This window comes from Aethalodelphis obliquidens, unplaced genomic scaffold, assembly GCF_003676395.1.
Source record: "Aethalodelphis obliquidens isolate GAN/ISIS:26980383/991018 unplaced genomic scaffold, ASM367639v1 scaffold8, whole genome shotgun sequence".
NCBI classification, from domain to species: Eukaryota; Metazoa; Chordata; class Mammalia; order Artiodactyla; family Delphinidae; genus Aethalodelphis; species Aethalodelphis obliquidens.
In genome coordinates, this window is record NW_020837952.1 from 44981962 (window position 1) to 45001176 (window position 19215).

Genomic DNA, 19215 nt, shown 5'->3' on the forward strand with positions numbered 1-19215 from the left:
AAAAAACAAAATCACGTCCAACATTTAGGCAATAATTTCTTAGTCGCCATTTTCAAGGTAAATAACAAAAGTCTTGCGTTTCATACGGTTCTGTAATGTGACACTAGTTTAAAGGATTTGGAGACATCATTATTTTATTTGTATCGGGCTCACCTTCCCTGATTCCATATGGAGCGTGAAGTTGCACCCAAATTAGTTACCCAGTGCACTTCAATAAACATGGAAAAATAATAAGAAATAACCTTGCTTCTATGATTATCATCCAAAAACATATTTTCCAATGAACATTCTTCTTTGTGCTCTCACTCCCTCAATTTTATTTTATTTTATTCTATTACATTTTTTGTTTGCTACAGATGTCCCTGATCCTCCAGTGGCGCCGAATGTGACACACGTGGGAGATGAGTGGTGCATCATGAACTGGGACCCTCCTCTCTATGATGGAGGGTCCCCAATCTTAGGTAACTGCGTGTTGGTCCATCTGTGGACCTGCCAGCGGAGTTGGTGTCCTCTTTATGCACATTAGTACAAAGCACATTTTAAAATACTGCATTTAGAAGAAAACTTTTAAATATCCATTCACATTGAAATATATTGGGGGATGCTTTATAAGTACTTGAGATTTAAATAGCTCTGATGAATATCATCTGATTGCCTGTCCTCTTTTTTTGTTTGACGTTTCTGTTCAATATATAATTTTGAAACAACTATAAGTCTAACTTTATTCTGGTCAGTAAATGCCTAGATCCATAGAATTATGTCTATGAGGCAATTTCTTCTAGAGTTAAATACTTAGAAGAATTTGCTTCCCCTGTGGAACAGGAACTTTCTTCTACTTGCTAATAATGAAACTCACAAAACTGGTTATTTCCCCCTTCTTACATTGCTGGGACTCAAAGCCACATCTGTTGCTCAAATAGAGTGACTATGTAAGTTTCTATGGCCTACATATCTGTGGTTTATTTTTTCTCTTCTCTTCCTAGTACAATTTTAATTTTTTCTAGTCTTATTATTTTTATCTATATCCCATGATGTTAATATTTGTATTATTTATAATCTCTCTCAAGAAAACCAATGGAATAAGATGGGTTAAAAATACATATATGACTATTTCACTTAGAGTGCTGAGAATATGGGAAATTTTTGAACATTCTAATATCTGACAAAGTTTAATTTTGGAGACCAAGGAAAAACTTCAGTTTCCATTTTGCGTCCCCTTCAGGTTACTTCATTGAGAGGAAAAAGAAGCAAAGCTCCAGGTGGATGAGGCTGAATTTTGATCTCTGCAAAGAAACAACCTTTGAGCCCAAGAATATGATTGAAGGTGTGGCCTACGAGGTCCGCATCTTTGCCGTCAATGCCGTTGGCCTCTCCAAGCCCAGTATGCCCTCCAAACCTTTTGTTCCATTGGGTGAGTCAAGAGAGGTGTGTCTTTGTCATGAAAATCGTTGCCCCAGATTGTGACTGCTTCCTTCTGACCTCTAACTGGAGCAGACCTGGAAGCTTCTTAGAGTGATACAGGAGTAGGAGACTAGAGGTGGTTAGGGGCAATTTTCTAAGAAATTACAAGCAACACAATAGAGTTGAATGCCTTCATAATGTAGGCCCTGGAATTTATTACCAGAATCCCAAGGACAGCTGTGGGTGGCTCTGTTTGCCCCTTCCCACTGGAAACATGTAGCTGGGCCCATTGACACAAGACTACCCCCATTTGTCCTTCTGAAAGTATAACCCAGCACCCTGGTGTAAACACTATAACTAAAACAAATTGACATCAATTCAACCAAGCACACTTGAAAGCTAGTCTCTTTGCTTTATAGTCACACTTTAAATGTTATCTATTGAACCAAAAATGTCAGTTCAGTAAAGGCAAAGAAAGAGAAGACAAGACGTCTCCACTATTTTCTGGTAGTGAGTAGATTTTTCAATAGAAATATTTAGTACAAGAGTTTGCACTTTAAAATTAGAAAGTTATGGAAAATTTACTCTAGATCATTAGATCTCAAATTTTGACTTTTTCAACTTCCTGGGCCTCCCAGACTCCCATGTCAACCTCCCAAATGGAGGGAAATGTGGCAGCGTTGATAAAAAAATTTTCACATCTGGCAGATCTTTCCCATAAACACAGCATATGCTCGAGGAGTCTCATTGAATTTTATTAACACGTGGGGGCTTCTATGTATATTTTTTATTATTTATTTATTTACTTACTTATTTTTAGCTGTGTTGGGTCTTCGTCGCTGCGCCTGGGCTTTCTCTAGTTGTGGCGAGCAGGGGCTACTCTTCATTGCAGTGCACGAGCTTCTCATTGTGGTGGCTTCTCTTGTTGCAGAGCACGGGCTCTAGGCGTGTGGGCTTCAGTAGTTGTGGCTCGCGGGCTCTAGAGCGCAGGCTCAGTAGTTGTGGCTCACGGGCTTAGCTGCTCAGCGGCATGTGGGATCTTCCCGGACCAGGGCTTGAACCCATGTCCCCTGCATTGGCAGGCGTATTCTTAATCACTGTGCCACCAGGGAAGTCCCTGTGTGTATTTTTATTTGTATCCTAGTTCATTTTATCACAGTTCCTGTGCCATAATTCTGTACTTAATAATTTCTTCTTTTTCTGTCTCTTTTATCTCTGAAGCTGTAACCAGCCCACCTACTCTTCTGACTGTTGACTCTGTAACTGACACCACTGTCACAATGAAGTGGCGGCCCCCCGACCAGATTGGTGCAGCAGGTTTAGATGGCTATGTGCTAGAGTATTGCTTTGAAGGAAGTAAGTAACTAGTAGTTCAAACGAATACCGTCATCAATAGGTGAGATATGCCCCCCTTTTGTTGCTCTTTCTTGGGAACTCATCTCCTTCCTACTGAAAATGACAGCAAGCCAAAGGTCACCTTCTATGATGGATGAGAATTTAGCCCTTCTTTGTTACTTGACTAACAAATTGAGCTCTCAAAAATATCCCAGGTAGGCTCCCAGATCCGACAACACGAGTGATCTAGGACATAGGAGGAGAGATTCTGATCAAACGTCAGGGATTCCCACTTCTTGAATTGGTGGAATTAAAATGTACCAAAGCAAAATAAAGTTCTAGGTAGGATAAAGCAAGTTGGAAATTCTAAACTCTATACTGAGCAGAGGTCAGCTATCAACAGAGCTGCCTAATTCTGGGTAATAAAGAGAGATTATATACTTGACCATCTGGTGATCAATTCTGCCTTCTTAAAGGGAAAAAAAAGAATAATTAAGGACAACTTTCAGTGTTTAAAAGAATCAGCATTAAATCCCAGAGGGTGTAAGAAATAGATTCAACATTGTGGCAGTAACTTGTCTCAGGATATGGGTGCATAAAAATTTAATGGCTTAAATTTAGGAGGGGAAGAGAAATAGGCAAAAAACCCTTGTTGATAGAAATAATAGAAAAAGAGAAAATGACACAAGAAAATATAGGCCAGAGTGTACCTAAAACCAAAAAAAGATGTGAAATTCACTAAAAGCTTCTTGTGTTTTTGATTTCATACTTGTCACGATTTGGAGATGGGTGAATAAAATTGCCCCAGCTCTGGACTCGGGCTGCATTCTAGGTCATGGTAGGGAAACAATCCACCAGGGAAGTTTGTTCCTTCTCCACAAATGAGAGGCCCAGACTTGGTCTCTAACTCTAAGAAAACTCTTCGGACCCCAAACTTTAACATGGATCTTACGTGAAGGAAAGAGAGACTCCAGAGCGCATTTGGGAAACCAGGAGTGTGAACACTTCCCCAGAAGGAAAACCTCTATGGAGAAGAAATTTCTAACTTTGAAGAGAAAACTGCTGAAGAAGAAGCCCCAGGCTTCTGGACGGGGGCACGCGTGGAAATAACGCATGTTGGTCGGGAGAGGAGAGAGAAAGGGAGAATAAAGCATCTTGGTAACACTCAGTTCCGTTCACATGCACTCACTCACAGAACACTATTGTTGATTTTTCCAGGGCTTAGACAGCCACTAACCAAAACCAGTGGAGACATTATAATCTTGAGTGCTTTGGAGTATGATTTATTCCCATTCCATTCCCCTCCCCCAATTTGAAAAACTCCCAAGCCCTCCTCTCTGTTATTTATACCGCCCAGCTAACAGAACTTTTCAATCTTCTGTGTGATGAATACAAAGCTTTTGTGTATGTATGAAACAGAGCAAATTGTTTACTCTTTTCTTTCTGATAGGTTTAAAAAGTAAGAAGATACAGCAAAATGATAGATGGCTGTCATTTTGATATTACCCACCTTAGATAAAATGCAATGAAGTGTATTTTACATAATTCTGTGTGTTGTCTGTGTAGATATATATGTATACTTGCATATACATATATATATGTACACAGTCATTATTATGTATATATTTTGCCACGTAACGTTTTGGAATTAGCTTTCTATGGAAGTTTTTTTATAACGTGTATATCTTTCTTCTTGCAGTCTTTTCTTACTTCCTTTATGTGGCTGCCCTATTCTTCATTCTCTTTTAATGGCTGTTGTCCTCCAGACTAATTTTCTGAAGTGTTTAATGCTTTTAGATATGGCAGGTTTTACTCTGTGAGATAATTCTTTCTTTCATAAGATCGTGTGTTGGTTTGGACTCTGTCTTTCTCTTGGTGTTTATTTTATTGTTTAATGCCTGCACCATTTTACTCTTCTTCCTTAAAAATTCTCCTCATGTATTAAATAACTTTCACATTCCCTTCCCGTTTTCTTTCTCTTTCCCTCAAGTAGTTCAAATATGAAGAGATGTTTTCGTTTCCCTCTGATCTTTTTTTTTTTAACACCTTTATTGGAGTATAATTGCTTTACAATGGTGTGTTAGTTTCTACTTTATAACAAAGTGAATCAGTTATACATATGTTCCCATATCTCTTCCCTCTGTGTCTCCCTCCCTCCCACCCTCCCTACCCTACCCCTCTAGGTGGTCACAAAGCACCGAGCTGATCTCCCTGTGCTATGCGGCTGCTTCCCACTAGCTAGCTATTTTACGTTTGGTAGTGTATATATGTCCATGCCACTCTCTCACTTTGTCACAGCTTACCCTTCCCCCTCTCCATATCCTCAAGTCCATTCTCTAGTAGGTCTGTGTCTTTATTCCCATCTTACCCCTAGGTTCTTCATGACCTTTTTTTTTTTCCCTCAGATTCCATATATATGTGTTAGCATACGGTATTTGTTTTTCTTTTTCTGACTTACTTCACCCTGCATGACAGACTCTACGTCCATCTACCTCACTACAAATAACTCAATTTCATTTCTTTTTATGGCTGAGTAATATTCCATTGTATATATGTGCCACATCTTCTTTATCCATTCATCCGATGATGGACACTTAGGTTGCTTCCATCTCCTGGCTATTGTAAATAGAGCTGCAATGAACATTTTGGTACATGACTCTTTTTGAATTATGGTTTTCTCAGGGTATATGCCCAGTAGTGGGATGGCTGGGTCATATGGTAGTTCTATTTGTAGTTTTTTAAGGAACCTCCATACTGTTCTCCATAGTGGCTGTATCAATTTACATCCCCACCAACAGTGCAAGAGGGTTCCCTTTTCTCCACACCCTCTCCAGCATTTATTGTTTCTAGATTTTTTGATGATGGCCATTCTGACTGGTGTGAGATGATATCTCATTGTAGTTTTGATGTGCATTTCTCTAATGATTAGTGATGTTGAGCATTCTTTCATGAGTTTGTTGACAGTCTGTATATCTTCTTTGGAGAAATGTCTATTTAGGTCTTCTGCCCATTTTTGGATTGGGTTGTTTGTTTTTTTGTTATTGAGCTGCAGGAGCTGCTTGTAAATTTTGGAGATTAATCCTTTGTCAGTTGCTTCGTTTGCAAATATTTTCTCCCATTCTGAGGGTTGTCTTTTGGTCTTGTTTATGGTTTCCTTCGCTGTGCAAAAGCTTTTAAGTTTCATTAGGTCCCAACAGCACATTAAAAGGATCATACACCATGATCAAGTGGGGTTTATTCCAGGAATGCAAGGATTCTTCAATATACGCAAATCAACCAACATGATACACCATATCCCTCTGATCTTGTTTCGTCCTGTTTTCTCTTGAAATTTTCTTCTTCCCTAGTTCTTCACTCTTTCATGCATGTTTTCTCAGTCTCCTATTTCACGTTCTCATCCATCGTCTCTTGATTATGAAAATATCAACATAGTAGCTCCCAAACAGACCATTGGCTTCAAGATGTATCTCTTTTTCAAAGTCCTAAGTAATGTGTATCATCCACATGCTTCTCGCTTGTTGCCCCTTCTCCCTGATGCTCTTAGAAGGCTTGAAATAAGGGAGAGGAGAAGGTTCCAAGAGGGGCCAGTCTAGTCCCCACCCCCCTGCTCTGTTCCTGGTAACCTAGATGGTCATCATCCCAAACTAGTGGGGTGCACCTACAGGCACTCTGTGTCAGCAGCATTCCCTCCACCCGTGTAGACTGCGGGAACCAGGACAGCTCAGTTTGCCAGATGAAGAGCTTGTTGTCATGGCAACCAGGTGCTGCCTCCTGGGCTGCTGGGGCAGTTTCCACTTCCATGGAGGGCCTTTTCATTTCCTGGTAAGACGGGGCTGGCCGTATCTCAAGTGCCCTCACTCCCAGACTCTGATGTGTGAGCCCCATAGTGGGACAACTGCGTTCCCTGGGGCCCCACAGGACCCTCCCAGGCTGAAGTAGCAGGGACAGGAGCAAGGGTAGACTGTTCCACTGTGCACTGCTCCCCTGTAGAGTCCAGAACCTGCTCCACCTTTGCCTCCAGGGTCTTTCTTTGTTGTTCTCTACCTCTTGCTCCCACAGTTGGAGGTGCCCCAGCCTCCTTTCTCCTCCTCTTCTCTGTGGCAAGTGCCTCAGGACAAAAAAACCCCCACAGTCTGAATAGAGCAGGCTGTGCCCCTCCTGAGGAATTACCCCCTCCTCTAATGTGTTTGGTCTCTTCCGTCACTGTTCTGAAGACAAATATCTTTGCATACTTTTCACACTTTACTAACAGAGAATGCTGACTACTGATATAATATTCTTCTGTTGTGAAAGTGGGTGTCTTTAATTAACATTAATGATGGATTCTCAAAGGTACATCAGCAAAACAGTCTGGTGAAAATGGGGAGGCTGCATTTGATCTACCAGGTAAAGTATTCTCTGAGAGCTCTCAAACTTTCTTACTGTATGATAAAGTTTCTGGGAATGTTCCATGCCCCAGCCTGAAGTACACCCACACACAAAAAAGCCCTTAGAGATGGAGGGGGGAGAGCGGGCGGTGAGTTTACAATGTGGGATCCAAGCTTCTTTTTATCCCCCCGTGGGCATAATAATGCATACAAACTTTGAGAACCTGCAATATTTGTAAAACCTGGATTCTGGGTTTACATTTTCTTGCTGTTGTAGACAAAGCCACCAAAAGCATTTAAAAAATCAGAACTTTTGATTGTGGTGAAAGATCGTGCCAATTCCTTATGAGGTCTTGGCTCCTGAGTTGTGGTTCCTTTTGCCGTGGATATAAGCTTCTTTTCTTCATCATTGGGAGCGTGATCAGATTCCCCATGCCCATATTAATGTCTTATAATAATAAACCAGCCAGGATAAAATGGAGAGATCATATGACTGTAAAGGTTGGTGTCTCTTATTCATAAGAATAGCATTTTCCCCTTTTTCTGAACTTTAATATATATAGATGATTAAACATCATGGTTACATCAATTATAAACATGTACCTTGTAAAACCAAATTGGGATAAACTACTACAGAATTCCTGGGACAGTTACCATTGTTCAGGGTACCCTAGTATCCCGCATAAGAGGTTTTTCAAAGATGGCAGAATCTGATTATCATTCTTCTGCTATTTCCATTAGCCATTCTAGGCCATTTTTCATTTAACTATGAAAAATACCCAGCCATAGAGTCTGAGTCCAGACCAAAGTCACATTCTCTCCAAATGATTTAATTTTGAGTAAAATACTGATTTGGAGTTGACTGTTTAACAGGATGATTTCTTTCACTAACCACCATTCTTCCTTCTTGTCTTTTCTTTCTTTTTTTTTTATTCTTAATGGATTTTAGCTGACAACTGGATAGTGGCAAACACAGAGCTGATCGAGAAGACCAAGTTCACCATCACAGGTCTGCCAACGGATGCAAGGATCTTTGTGCGCGTGAAAGCCGTGAACGCCGCCGGTGCTAGCGAGCCCAAGTACTACTCTCAGCCCATCCTTGTGAAAGAAATCGTAGGTAGGTGGCAAGGCTTTCAAAATTTTGTCTCCATTTCACATTTTTTTTAACCTTTTTCTTTCTCAAACCCTCCTATTTTGTTGTCACTCCTTTGATATTAATATCTCCTGGGAGTTAGAAATGAACAAAACTGCCCTTTATAGGCAGCGTGGGAGGTCAGCTCCCGGTTTATAACTTGGTGTGAGGACCAGATAACTACACCAGGTTCCATGAGCCAATAGGCAGCTGGGCTGCCTAGTCACAAGGGGTGGGGGTCAGCGGCGGGTGGGGGAAGCATTTCAAACACACCATACAGCAGCAAAATGGCTCAAGGGAGTCTGCGAGGTCAAAACCATCTTCATAATAATATGAACGCATTGTTTTCCCTTTTCAATGCTTGGCCTCTGCACTGACGGTACAAAAGTGATGGTGTGTAAAACTGCCGGTGCCTTAGCACAGATCCAATCTGCGCCACCAGATTGTCTGGCTGGTCTTTTCTTCCTCACCGCCATGCACTCGCAGTTCAAATTAAAGGGCCAGCTTTGCCTTGGAGTGTTCTTGATGATACACAGGAATCATTAATGTTCTTAAACCTTGGTTCTTGAGGACACTTTTTTTCTATACTCTGTATGACCATGAAATGCAAAGTATATGTGAAACTCTTATGCTAAATGCGGTAGTACGATAGTTGTCTCTAGGAAGAGCATTTGTAAAGCATTTGTGCACCTGAATTAGAGCCTAAACTCACGACCTTGTCCATGAAACTCCATTCTTCCTCGAAAGAATGACAGAGTGACAAACTCTGGCTAGTCAGACTTGGGTATTTGGCACACATTTTCTAGAAAATGGATGGAGTGAGCCTGTTACTTGAAGGAAAACAACTTATAGTATTTATTGTCAACTTGTCAATGAAAAGCTTTAATCTTTGAAGCAAAAATTGAAATTATGGAAAACTGGTGTCCACCATCATGGACTTGGCAGCTCTCCAATACTTAAAATCTTTTCTGATGAAGTAGGTGGTGATAGTAGCAAATGTCATTTTTTGACATTGAATAATGCAGTATTTCAACATTTGAACAGTCTGCAGGATTCATCGAAGCAATATTTTCCAAATGACCAATGCAAGTTAAAAAAAATCATGCATGGCTAAGATACATTCAAAATGGAAGGCAGACCAATGGGGTTTAATGTAACAGAAATGAGAAGTTCATAGAATTTTTCAGATTCCATACTGCAGCTAACCCTTAAGAAATTACAGCTCGTGTTTTAGCGTAGAATCAAAGAGGAATACCCACAATTGTCTGAAAAGTTTATTAAAGTATTCTTCCTGTCTGTGTGAAGACAAATTTTCTTCATGTACTTCAACCGAAACAGCGTATTGCAACAGATTAGAGGCAGAAACAAATAAAGTCCAGCTAACCTCTCTTAAGTCAGACATTAAAGAGATTTGCCAAAGTATAAAATAACGCCACTCATATCACAAATTTTTGTTAATGTAAATATGGTTGTTTTCATTTAAATGATATTTATGTTATTATTTTTCAAGCAATAAATATATAAGTATTTCAAAATTTATTGGTTTTAACTTCTAATATGGTAAATATGATAGATACAGTCCACATAAACAAAAGCTTTGCGGGGCCTTTGATGATTTTTAAGAGTGTAATGGGATTCTGAGACCAAAAAATTTGAGAATCGGTGCTCCAGGGCAAAGAATACCGGGAAGGGGTCTGAACATCTGGGTCTGGACCGTGCTGAGCCACAGACTTACGGTGTGACTGCCTGAAACCTTTTGGGAGTAAGTTAGGGGACAGATGGATGGATGGATGGATGGATGGATGGGTGGGTGGATGGATGGATGGATGGATGGATGGGTGGATGGGTGGATGGGTGGATGGATGGATGGTAGAAAGTATGAAGCATGCACACTTTCTTATTAGATTCTAGAGACAGACTATGAAAGCTGAGTCCTGTTTCCTTCATTTATTAACCATGTGGTCCCAGGCAAGGGACTTGATATTCCTGAGCCTTAATTTCTTCATCTGCAAAACGTATACAATAATAGTACTTACATCAAGAGGTGGTGAGAGTTGAATAAATTAATCCATGTTATTTGCTTAACGGAATGCTGGCCACATAATAAGCCCTTGGTATATGTTAGCTTTTATTCTGATGATGGTGTAATGTGCTACAGAACCTCGCTGAGTCTCCTTTTCCTCCTATGTAAAGTTAGGGAGTTAGAGGATCTCTCAAGTTCTCTTCCAGCTCCAGCATTCAGTAACCACCACCACTACCATCATCTTCATCTTCTTCCCCTAAAGTTTATTGAGCATTTACTATTCTCAGCCATTATGCTAAACACTTTATATGGATGACCTTATTCAGTCCTCACTACAATGCTGTGAATTAGATGCTGTTATCATCCCAGTTTTACGGAATAGGCTGAGACCAGATCTACTGTCTGATCTGGAACTCAAACCCAGATCTCTCTCTCTTTTTTTTTTTTTTACATCTTTATTGGAGTATAATTGCTTTACAATGGTGTGTTAGTTTCTGCTTTATAACAAAGTGAATCAGTTATACATATACATATGTTCCCATATCTCTTCCCTCTTGCGTCTCCCTCCCTCCCACCCTCCCTATCCCACCCCTCCAGGCGGTCACAAAGCACTGAACTGATCTCCCTGTGCTATGCGGCTGCTTCCCACTAGCTATCTGTTTTACGTTTGGTAGTGTATATATGTCCATGCCACTCTCTCGCTTTGTCACAGCTTACCAGATCTCTCTTGACCCCGCAGTCCATGTGTCTAAGCAGAACATAGGCAGTGGAAGCTGATTCCAGGTCTAATCCTGGCTATGTCACCTTGGGGCAAGTGACTTAAACCCCTGTTGCTTTAGCTTCTTTATCATAAAGTAAAAACAGTACCTGTGTCATAAGGTGGCTGTGAGGTTTAAATTGGTCGCTTCGTGAAAAGCATTTATCCCAGCATCTGTTCCATACACAGCCCTCAAGTGATAGGACCCACCTCATCCCTGTGAGCCATGAGCCTTGATTCTCTGCTTCTGATGGGTTTACAACCACATGTTCTAGTATCTTCATGGTGTTTAGTTAATGAACATTAATATACAGCGGGCTAGGGCTGCCTATTATATACTTCACCTTAGTCATAAAGGGAGAAAGTTACCATCAAATTCTAACATAATTACATAAATAATAAGTGCTAGGTGCTAAAGCATTTTTTATTATTATTTTCTGGTGAGAAAAAATGGGCAGCCCTACCAGCTAATGTGGTGACTGTAGATCTTTTATGGAATGTTCACTGGAGAATATACTCACTGTTAGAAAACTAAGAAAACAATATATAAGGTCCTAAGAGAAAATTTAGTGCTTTTCTATAAAGTTGCTTTAGGCTTATAATAAAAATAGGAAGTTGTAGTAAAATTAAGGAGGTCAGGGAGTAATCTTGTTAAGTCAGACTGTTAAAACATCTCTCCCTGAAGGAAACATTTGGAACCAAAGTTACCACCTATAACCTGTTAGTAGCCCAACTAAGATTTCACTTCAGAGACATGAGCGTAGGGAAGTCCTGGTGAGTATGATGACAAGTATGCTTATGTAATGCTGCTCCCAGTGTGTGATACTGACTGCAAAATTATGCTCTTCTACTCTCGTTCAGAGGCTCCAAAGATTCGCATCCCAAGGCACCTAAAGCAAACCTATATCCGCAGAGTTGGAGAAGCCATCAATCTGGTTATACCTTTCCAGGTAATAATTCAGGGTTGCTCATTTTCTCCTTCCCATGCTGGGGTGTTTAAGGAGTAGAGGGAGGGACTTCAGCATTTAAGTTATTCGTGATTCAGAATTACCTCAGAGGAAAGGCAGGAAAGGATGGAGGAGATCTGGAGAGTGATTAAACAACCTCCTGCTTTACAAGTACGGAAATCTATAAAAGTGTCCTGGATTTTCCTTCTGCATGAGATAAATGAGGCCTAGTCTTGTCTGAGGCTCAGGGACCATAGGGGGCCAGAGAGGAAACACCAAGGAGACACCGAAACAAGAAATGCTTAAAGATCTTTCTGGTTCTATCCATCTGTAAAACTGATCTTCCTTTTAAGTGAAGTTCTTGGTGTAAAATTCAGGAAAACAACATGTCCTTACTTCCCATGATTTCCCCAAACCACACTCAAATCACCCAAATTCCAATGGGGGATAACTGAAATTTGAAATTTTGATGCCCCTAACTGAAATAAATGAGCATTGTTAAATCTTTGCTCCCTCCAAAGAATCTGTTGTTTATAAGATTAACCAGGCTTTGCATATGATAATCACTTTTGGTCTCTCTCTCTCTCTCCCTCTCTCTCTCTCTCTCTCTCTCTCTCTCTCTCTCTCTCTCTCTCTCTCTCTCTCTCTCTCTCTCTCTCTCTCTCTCTCTCTCTCTCTCTCTCTCTCTCTCTCCCCCTCTCTCTCTCTCCCTCTCTCTCTCTCTCTCTCACACACACACACACACACACACACACACACACACAACACCCACTGCACCATTCCCTCCTTACTCATTTGATTCCTTTTATGCCTCTAAACAGTGCTGTTCAGTAGAACTTTCTGTGATGATAGGAATGTTCTGTGTATGCAATGTCCAATATGGTAGCCAGCAGCCAAATGTGTCTATTGAGGACTTGAAAGGTGCAGCTAGGAACTAGGGCAACTGGGGAAATGAATTTTTAATTTTCCTTAATTTTAATTAGTTTTAGTTTAAATGGCCACATTGAGCTTATGGCTGTTACGTCAGACAGCATGGCCTTAGAACTAGAATTTAGGTCTCTGCAAACATTTGGATACACACACACACGCAGAGCTGGTTCAAACACAGGCTCCCATGAAAACTAACCTAAAGGGACAGCCAGTTCAGGCCATTCTCATTGCACCTGGGGCCCAGCCTTAGGAGAGGCAGTTAGCTTCTACATACACAGCACCTGAAATCAGAACGGAAGTCAAGGAGGACGTGAGTGTGAACACAGCAGAGGAGGAAGACGATGGCTTGGCAAGGTTCCTCCCACTTCTGTCCTCCCACAGCCTAAAAAAAAAAACCAGGAGTTGGCACAAGGCGGGCACCCAGGACCCAGCTCCAGCCCTGGATTGGGGCTGAATCAGCCCTCTAGTTTCCACGTCATGGCAACAGCTAGGGCTAATCCCAGTTCCCAGATCTTGTTGGGAATGGGAGAGTGTATTCAGCTCTGTCCCTGGGTCTGGGAGAGGAGAGAGCATGAGAACAGGGACCTCATAGGTATGGCATCCCAGGGGCTGGTCAGCTACTAGGAAGGGGATGATGAGACTAGTATGTCATGTTTGTATATTTATGTAACCTCTAAAGTTCTCGAACCTTTTCTCATTTGAGCCCCAGATACACCTTGTGAGGCAGGAATGGCAGATTTCCTTACCCTCCTTGAGAAGGGAAGAAACTGACATTCAGAGAAGCTAAGTGACTTGCCCAAAGTCACACAGCAAATAAATGGTAGTGCCGTGAACAGAGTCTATATCTCCAGACACTGAATCCAGTGCTTTTTTCACTCCAAACGTTATCAGAGAACTCAATTTTTTCCCCCAGTAGTTAATAGTAAATTGTACACTTAAGGAAATGAGACCTGGAACTATTTTTCCCATCTTTAACAGTATTGTTCTCTACTTCCCATATGCACATCTGAGCACCTGCAACCATTCTTCAAGCCCTGTGGGGAGGGGTTTGATGTGTGTCTCTCACATTCCTTAGCAGAACCTATCAACAAGTCACATTAGGAGCCCATGGGAAGGCTGTGCGTTTCCCAACGGAATTAATGCTTGGTTCCTGTCTGTGGGGTGAGCCTGGGTGCTCAGGAATCCTAGGAAGTTTCTTTGTAACGTAAACTAAAACTCATGTCCTTGGGCTTCCCTGGTGGCGCAGTGGTTGGGAGTCTGCCTGCCGATGCAGGGGACGCGGGTTCGTGCCCCGGTCCGGGAAGATCCCACATGCCGCGGAGCGGCTGGGCCCGTGAGCCATGGCCGCTGAGCCTGCGCGTCCGGAGCCTGTGCTCCGCAACGGGAGAGGCCGCAACAGTGAGAGGCCCGCGTACCGGAAAAAAAAAAAAAAAAAAACTCATGTCCTTGAATGAGATTATAATTACTCAAAGTCTGCTCTTAAAGAATAGTTTCAGCTGCTAGAGAGAACAGAGAGAGAATTACAGACAAGTCTGAAATGAGCAACACAGTACAGTGGAACAATAGTAATCATTAGCATGTAGATGATATTAATGAAACACCTCTGCAGTGCACAGAAGCTTTCTAAGAACTTCAGTTGTGATAACCACCCTGAAGAAAGGTACTCTCATTCCACTTTACAGTTTGGGAAACTGAGGCAGAGAGTTTAAGTAACTTGCCCGAAGTCACACAGCTATTAAGTAGTGGAGTCAGGATCCAAATACAGATTCTAGGGTCCCAGGGCCCATGTTCTGAACCATTAGGCTGTGATGTGCAGGCTTTGGAGCTGAAGAGACCAGGCTAGAAGACCAACTTCCAGCACTTAGCTGCAAGGCCTTGTACAAGTCATTTAATACCATTATCAAAAAAAAGGGGGGGGGCTTCCCTGGTGGCACAGTTGTTGAGAGTCCGCCTGCCGATGCAGGGGACACGGGTTTGTGCCCCGGTCCGGGAGGATCCCACATGCCGCGGAGTGGCTGGGCCCGTGAACCATGGCTGCTGAGCCTGTGCGTCCGGAGGCTGTGCTCCGTGGTGGGAGAGGCCACAGCAGTGAGAGGCCCGCGTACCAGTAAAAAAAAAAAAAAAAAAAAAAAATGAAGATAATGATACTTATCCTGATGTGAAGAGTAAGGGAAGTTATAAATATCACGTACCTAACATAGTACCTCGCATGCAGAATGCAATCAATGGGCAGTAGTGAATATTACATTACTGCTATAACTGCCCACCACCAGGCCATTTTCCAAACTTGCCTAGGATGGGGTAAGCCACTGCCCATTTATTTAATGCTGAAAAGAAATGAGACAATCTGATCCCCTCCCGCCTCTACTTTTTCTGTCTTTTTTTTTTTCTTTTAAGGGAAAACCAAGACCAGAAGTAACTTGGAAGAAAGATGGGGCACCTATTGATAAGAATCAGATCAACATTCGCAACTCTGAGACCGATACAATCATATTTATCAGAAAAGCGGAGAGGAGCCATTCTGGGAAATATGATCTGCAGGTCAAAGTGGAAAAATACGTGGAAACTGCATCCATTGATATCCAGGTTGTTGGTAGGTTTGGAGGAGGGAACTAGAACATTCTATATGGAGACAAATTGTCCTTGTCAATAAGGCAAGAGTCAGAATTTCTTCTGTTAGGCTGGCTCTACAGAAAATTCCTCTTTTTAGAATTTAAAAAAATAGATAAATTAGGAAGATCGGTTAGCATTTTAGAATAATTTTTCACTGACTAAAAGGACTAACCATGGGAGACTTAGGGCATATATAGTAAAGAAAATTAATGTATATTACTTTCTAGTGAAAACTATCAGTACTGTTTCACGATCCAGTTCTCTCTTACTTTGTTTCTCAACTCTTCAATGATAAAACTATTTCCCATGTTGAATTCTTGCATTAAGGAAACATTATAGATTCTAGATATAGTTTAACATGTTTCTTACTACATTTAAAATTTGCTAATAGTAACGTTAATGGAGAATGAAGAATTTTTATTAAATCTAGGAAAGGTACACCTAAACAGAGTTAAACAGTTAAAGACTGAATTGTGGTTGGTCGCGCAGGGCTTAGATACTTACCTCTCCAAACAAGGTTAGTTCTTACTTGTTTGCACCGTTAGGGCAATAAAGGGAGGATCTCTTACAGTAGACCCTTCTCGCTTGAACTGTTCTATAGTGTTTGCAATGTCAAGAAATAAATTTAAGAGCAGCGTTAGGAGAAGCCTTGTCTCCAGTCAATTTTATGATTACAGTTTATCACATGTGCTAGAATTAGAGGCTCCCTAACCAAAGGAGCAGCTTCCTGTGGCAAGCCTTCCCTTAGGTGAAAGCTCCTGTCCTTTAAACTAAGCAATCTTTTCGTGCTGACTAAACTGTCTTGATTTTTGTTAAGTTGAAAGGAGTGTTGAGGATGTTCTGTGTGCCCTTGGGTCTGGCCTGGCTCCATTTTATTTTATTTAATTAATTAATTTATTTTAAACATCTTTATTGGAGTATAATTGCTTTACAACGCTGTATTAGTTTCTGCTATATAACAAAGTGAATCAGCTATACATATACATATATCCCCATATCCCCTCCCTCTTGCATCTCCCTCCCACCCTCCCTATCCCACCCTTCTAGGTGGACACAAAGCACAGAGCTGATCACCCTGTGCTATGCGCTGGCTCTATTTTAATGGAAGCCCTTGTGGTTGGGTCTGGAAGAGCCTTGCCCTCTGAAACACGACAAAGGACTTTTTCATTTTTCCTACTTTGCCATGTAGTTACTTTACCAGGTAGTTACGAGCACCTGGCACGTCACTCACACGCTCAAAGTGTTCAATAAATAGTAACAATTAGTATCCCACTTATTTTATTAGTCCCAAGTTCATGTTTCTGCCATGACTGTAAAAATCTAGCCATTTACTGTTGGGGAGCAAGTGTTTGAAAAGCCAACGTGAACTTTGAAGACAAAGCAGACCTGGGGTGCAGGTGGGAAGTTGAACTGGGAGAAGACATCTGTCTGTAGGACAAGTTGGTGAAAACAGGAGATAGAAAACTGTGGTTGTAGAGACTCATTGTTGGTAATTGTAGAAAGGAAGTGAGGATTATCACTGTGGTTTCCCTCCACCCCCGGAGCCCATGAAGACTGCATGTTAAACGTTGCTTAAAAGAGAGAAAAACATGAGAAAGCACTCTGATATTTATTCTTTTCAATCTGACATTTCAAATAGAAATAATTATAGTTGCATTTTAATACCTGAAAAATATTTCAGGACAGAAAGGGTACTGCTTGCACTGCAAAGGATAACAGATGTGAAATTTCTGTGAAAAAATTAACAAGTACTATGTAGATACGTAATATTATTGTCCTTCCTTGAACCTCTATGCGTGATTTTTTTTTGAGGTGGCCTCCCAATGAAGATTTAGTTTTCTTTTTTATTAATTAATTTTTCTTGAAGTATAGTTGATTTACAATGTTGTGTTAGTTTCTTCTGTATAGCAGAGTGAATACATATACATATATCCACTCCTTTTTAGATTCTATTCCCATATAGGTCATTACAGAGTATTGGGTAGAGTTCCCTGTGGTACCCAGTAGGTTCTTACGAGTTATCTATTTTATATATACTAGTGTTATATTTCAGTCCCAACCTTCTAAGTTATCCCTCCCCCCAAGTTTTCGTTTACTTGACTTTGGGCCTTTCTGAATGTTACTGCAATTTACTGGAAGGTCAGAGGTCACAGAAATTCATAGTGCAGAAAATAAAGTGAAGAAAGACTTTATTTCTTCATGAATGCATTCTACTTCCATAACATGGAAACACTGATAAATACAAATGAATCTTGGAGGGAGCGATGGCAGAGGAAATAAGTTTTCCTCACTCCCATTAAAGGTGCCTTTTGAGTGCAGCAGAGGACCTCTCTCACAGACAGTGGGCTTCGGGCCTCTCACCGAAAACTGGAGCTACACAGCCCAGGTAGGCTCTATGATTTCAAGTCTAGCATCAGCTTACCTTTCCCATTAGGCAGGGTAGCCTGTGACTCACTGCCAGTAGTCGGCCCCTGGAGGGATGGTTAATGATATTTGAAGTTTCATTTACATTTTCCTTTCAAAATCCTTTTCTTTCCATGAAGATGAAAGTCAAGGGTTTCCAGATAAGATTAGTAGGAGTGCATTGTACTTCTCCGGAGAAGAAGAATGCAAAAGAAACGTGGGTAGAAATACAGGAAGGAAAGGACATTTTAAAATATCCTCCTGTAACAAGGTCTAGGTTGGGGGGAAAGTGACCTCACAGTGATGCCATGAATTCATCCTACAGACCGTCCGGGTCCACCCCAAGTTGTGAAGATCGACGATGTCTGGGGAGAGAATGTTGCTCTATCGTGGACACCACCAAAGGATGATGGGAATACTGCCATTACAGGGTACACGATCCAGAAGGCCGACAAGAAGAGCATGGTAAGGTCTGGCTTTCTCTGGTTCCGCAGCAGCAAAATAACATTTCATCAGAAGTAAAGGGGGAAGCATGAGGTCCTCTCTGGTGAGGAACTCATGAGGGACATGGAGAAGTGATGTGGCACAGTGGAAAGGGTGAAGCCTTGGGAGCCGCGAAGAGTTGGACTTGCATTTCCACTTAAAACCACGTACACATGGACAGTCACTTAACCTCTTTGATCTCCATTTCCCTCATCTGTAAAATAAGGACACTGATGTTTACCTCGCTTGTTTATCAAGAGGCTAAAACAGGGGCTGCCCTGGAGGTCCACTGGCTAAGACTCCATGCTTCCACTGCGGGGGGTGTGGGTTCGATCCCTGGGCAGGGAACTAAGATCCTGCATGTCGCGCAGTGAGGCCAAAACAATATAAAGCAACTGGCAGAATGCTCAGTAGAATTCAATAAAGTTATTCGTTCAACAGATATTTACTCACTGTGGATTCTGACTCAGATCTGCACCCATGCAACTTCTTCCTCCTTGTAAAATGAATGTTGGTAGCATGGACTGATGTCTTTAAAAAAAAAAAAAATTCCAGTTAGAAAAGAAAGAGTCTAAAGGTAACAGCATATGCAAAGGTCCTGAGGAGGAGAAGCATTTAGCGTATTCAAGAAGCAACTCAGTTGGAGTATGAATTATTATTACCTATGTTAGATCACCAGATTTTAAATGTTAAAGTCTAGGTCTTTCTGAATTAGAATCCATCCACTACAACTACCATTGCTCTACCTGTAAGTCAATGAATGAATAAATGAATGTTTGGACACAGGATGGCTTGGAGCCACTATTCATTCTCATAGGAAGAGT

The 19215-nt window shown here is 41.3% G+C and overlaps 1 protein-coding gene across 1 annotated transcript in view; it reads left to right on the forward strand.

The window, feature by feature from the left end:
- The window catches only part of MYBPC1 (myosin binding protein C1), a 111829-nt gene that overhangs the window by 81834 nt on the left and 10780 nt on the right, over positions 1 to 19215 (forward strand). Inside the window, exons 20-27 of the mRNA XM_027106010.1 lie at positions 357 to 461; positions 1223 to 1411; positions 2623 to 2757; positions 7069 to 7122; positions 8053 to 8220; positions 11877 to 11965; positions 15290 to 15485; positions 18234 to 18373. Of these exons, the coding sequence (XP_026961811.1) occupies positions 357 to 461; positions 1223 to 1411; positions 2623 to 2757; positions 7069 to 7122; positions 8053 to 8220; positions 11877 to 11965; positions 15290 to 15485; positions 18234 to 18373 (1076 nt within the window). The remainder of the gene's footprint in view (positions 1 to 356; positions 462 to 1222; positions 1412 to 2622; positions 2758 to 7068; positions 7123 to 8052; positions 8221 to 11876; positions 11966 to 15289; positions 15486 to 18233; positions 18374 to 19215) is intronic.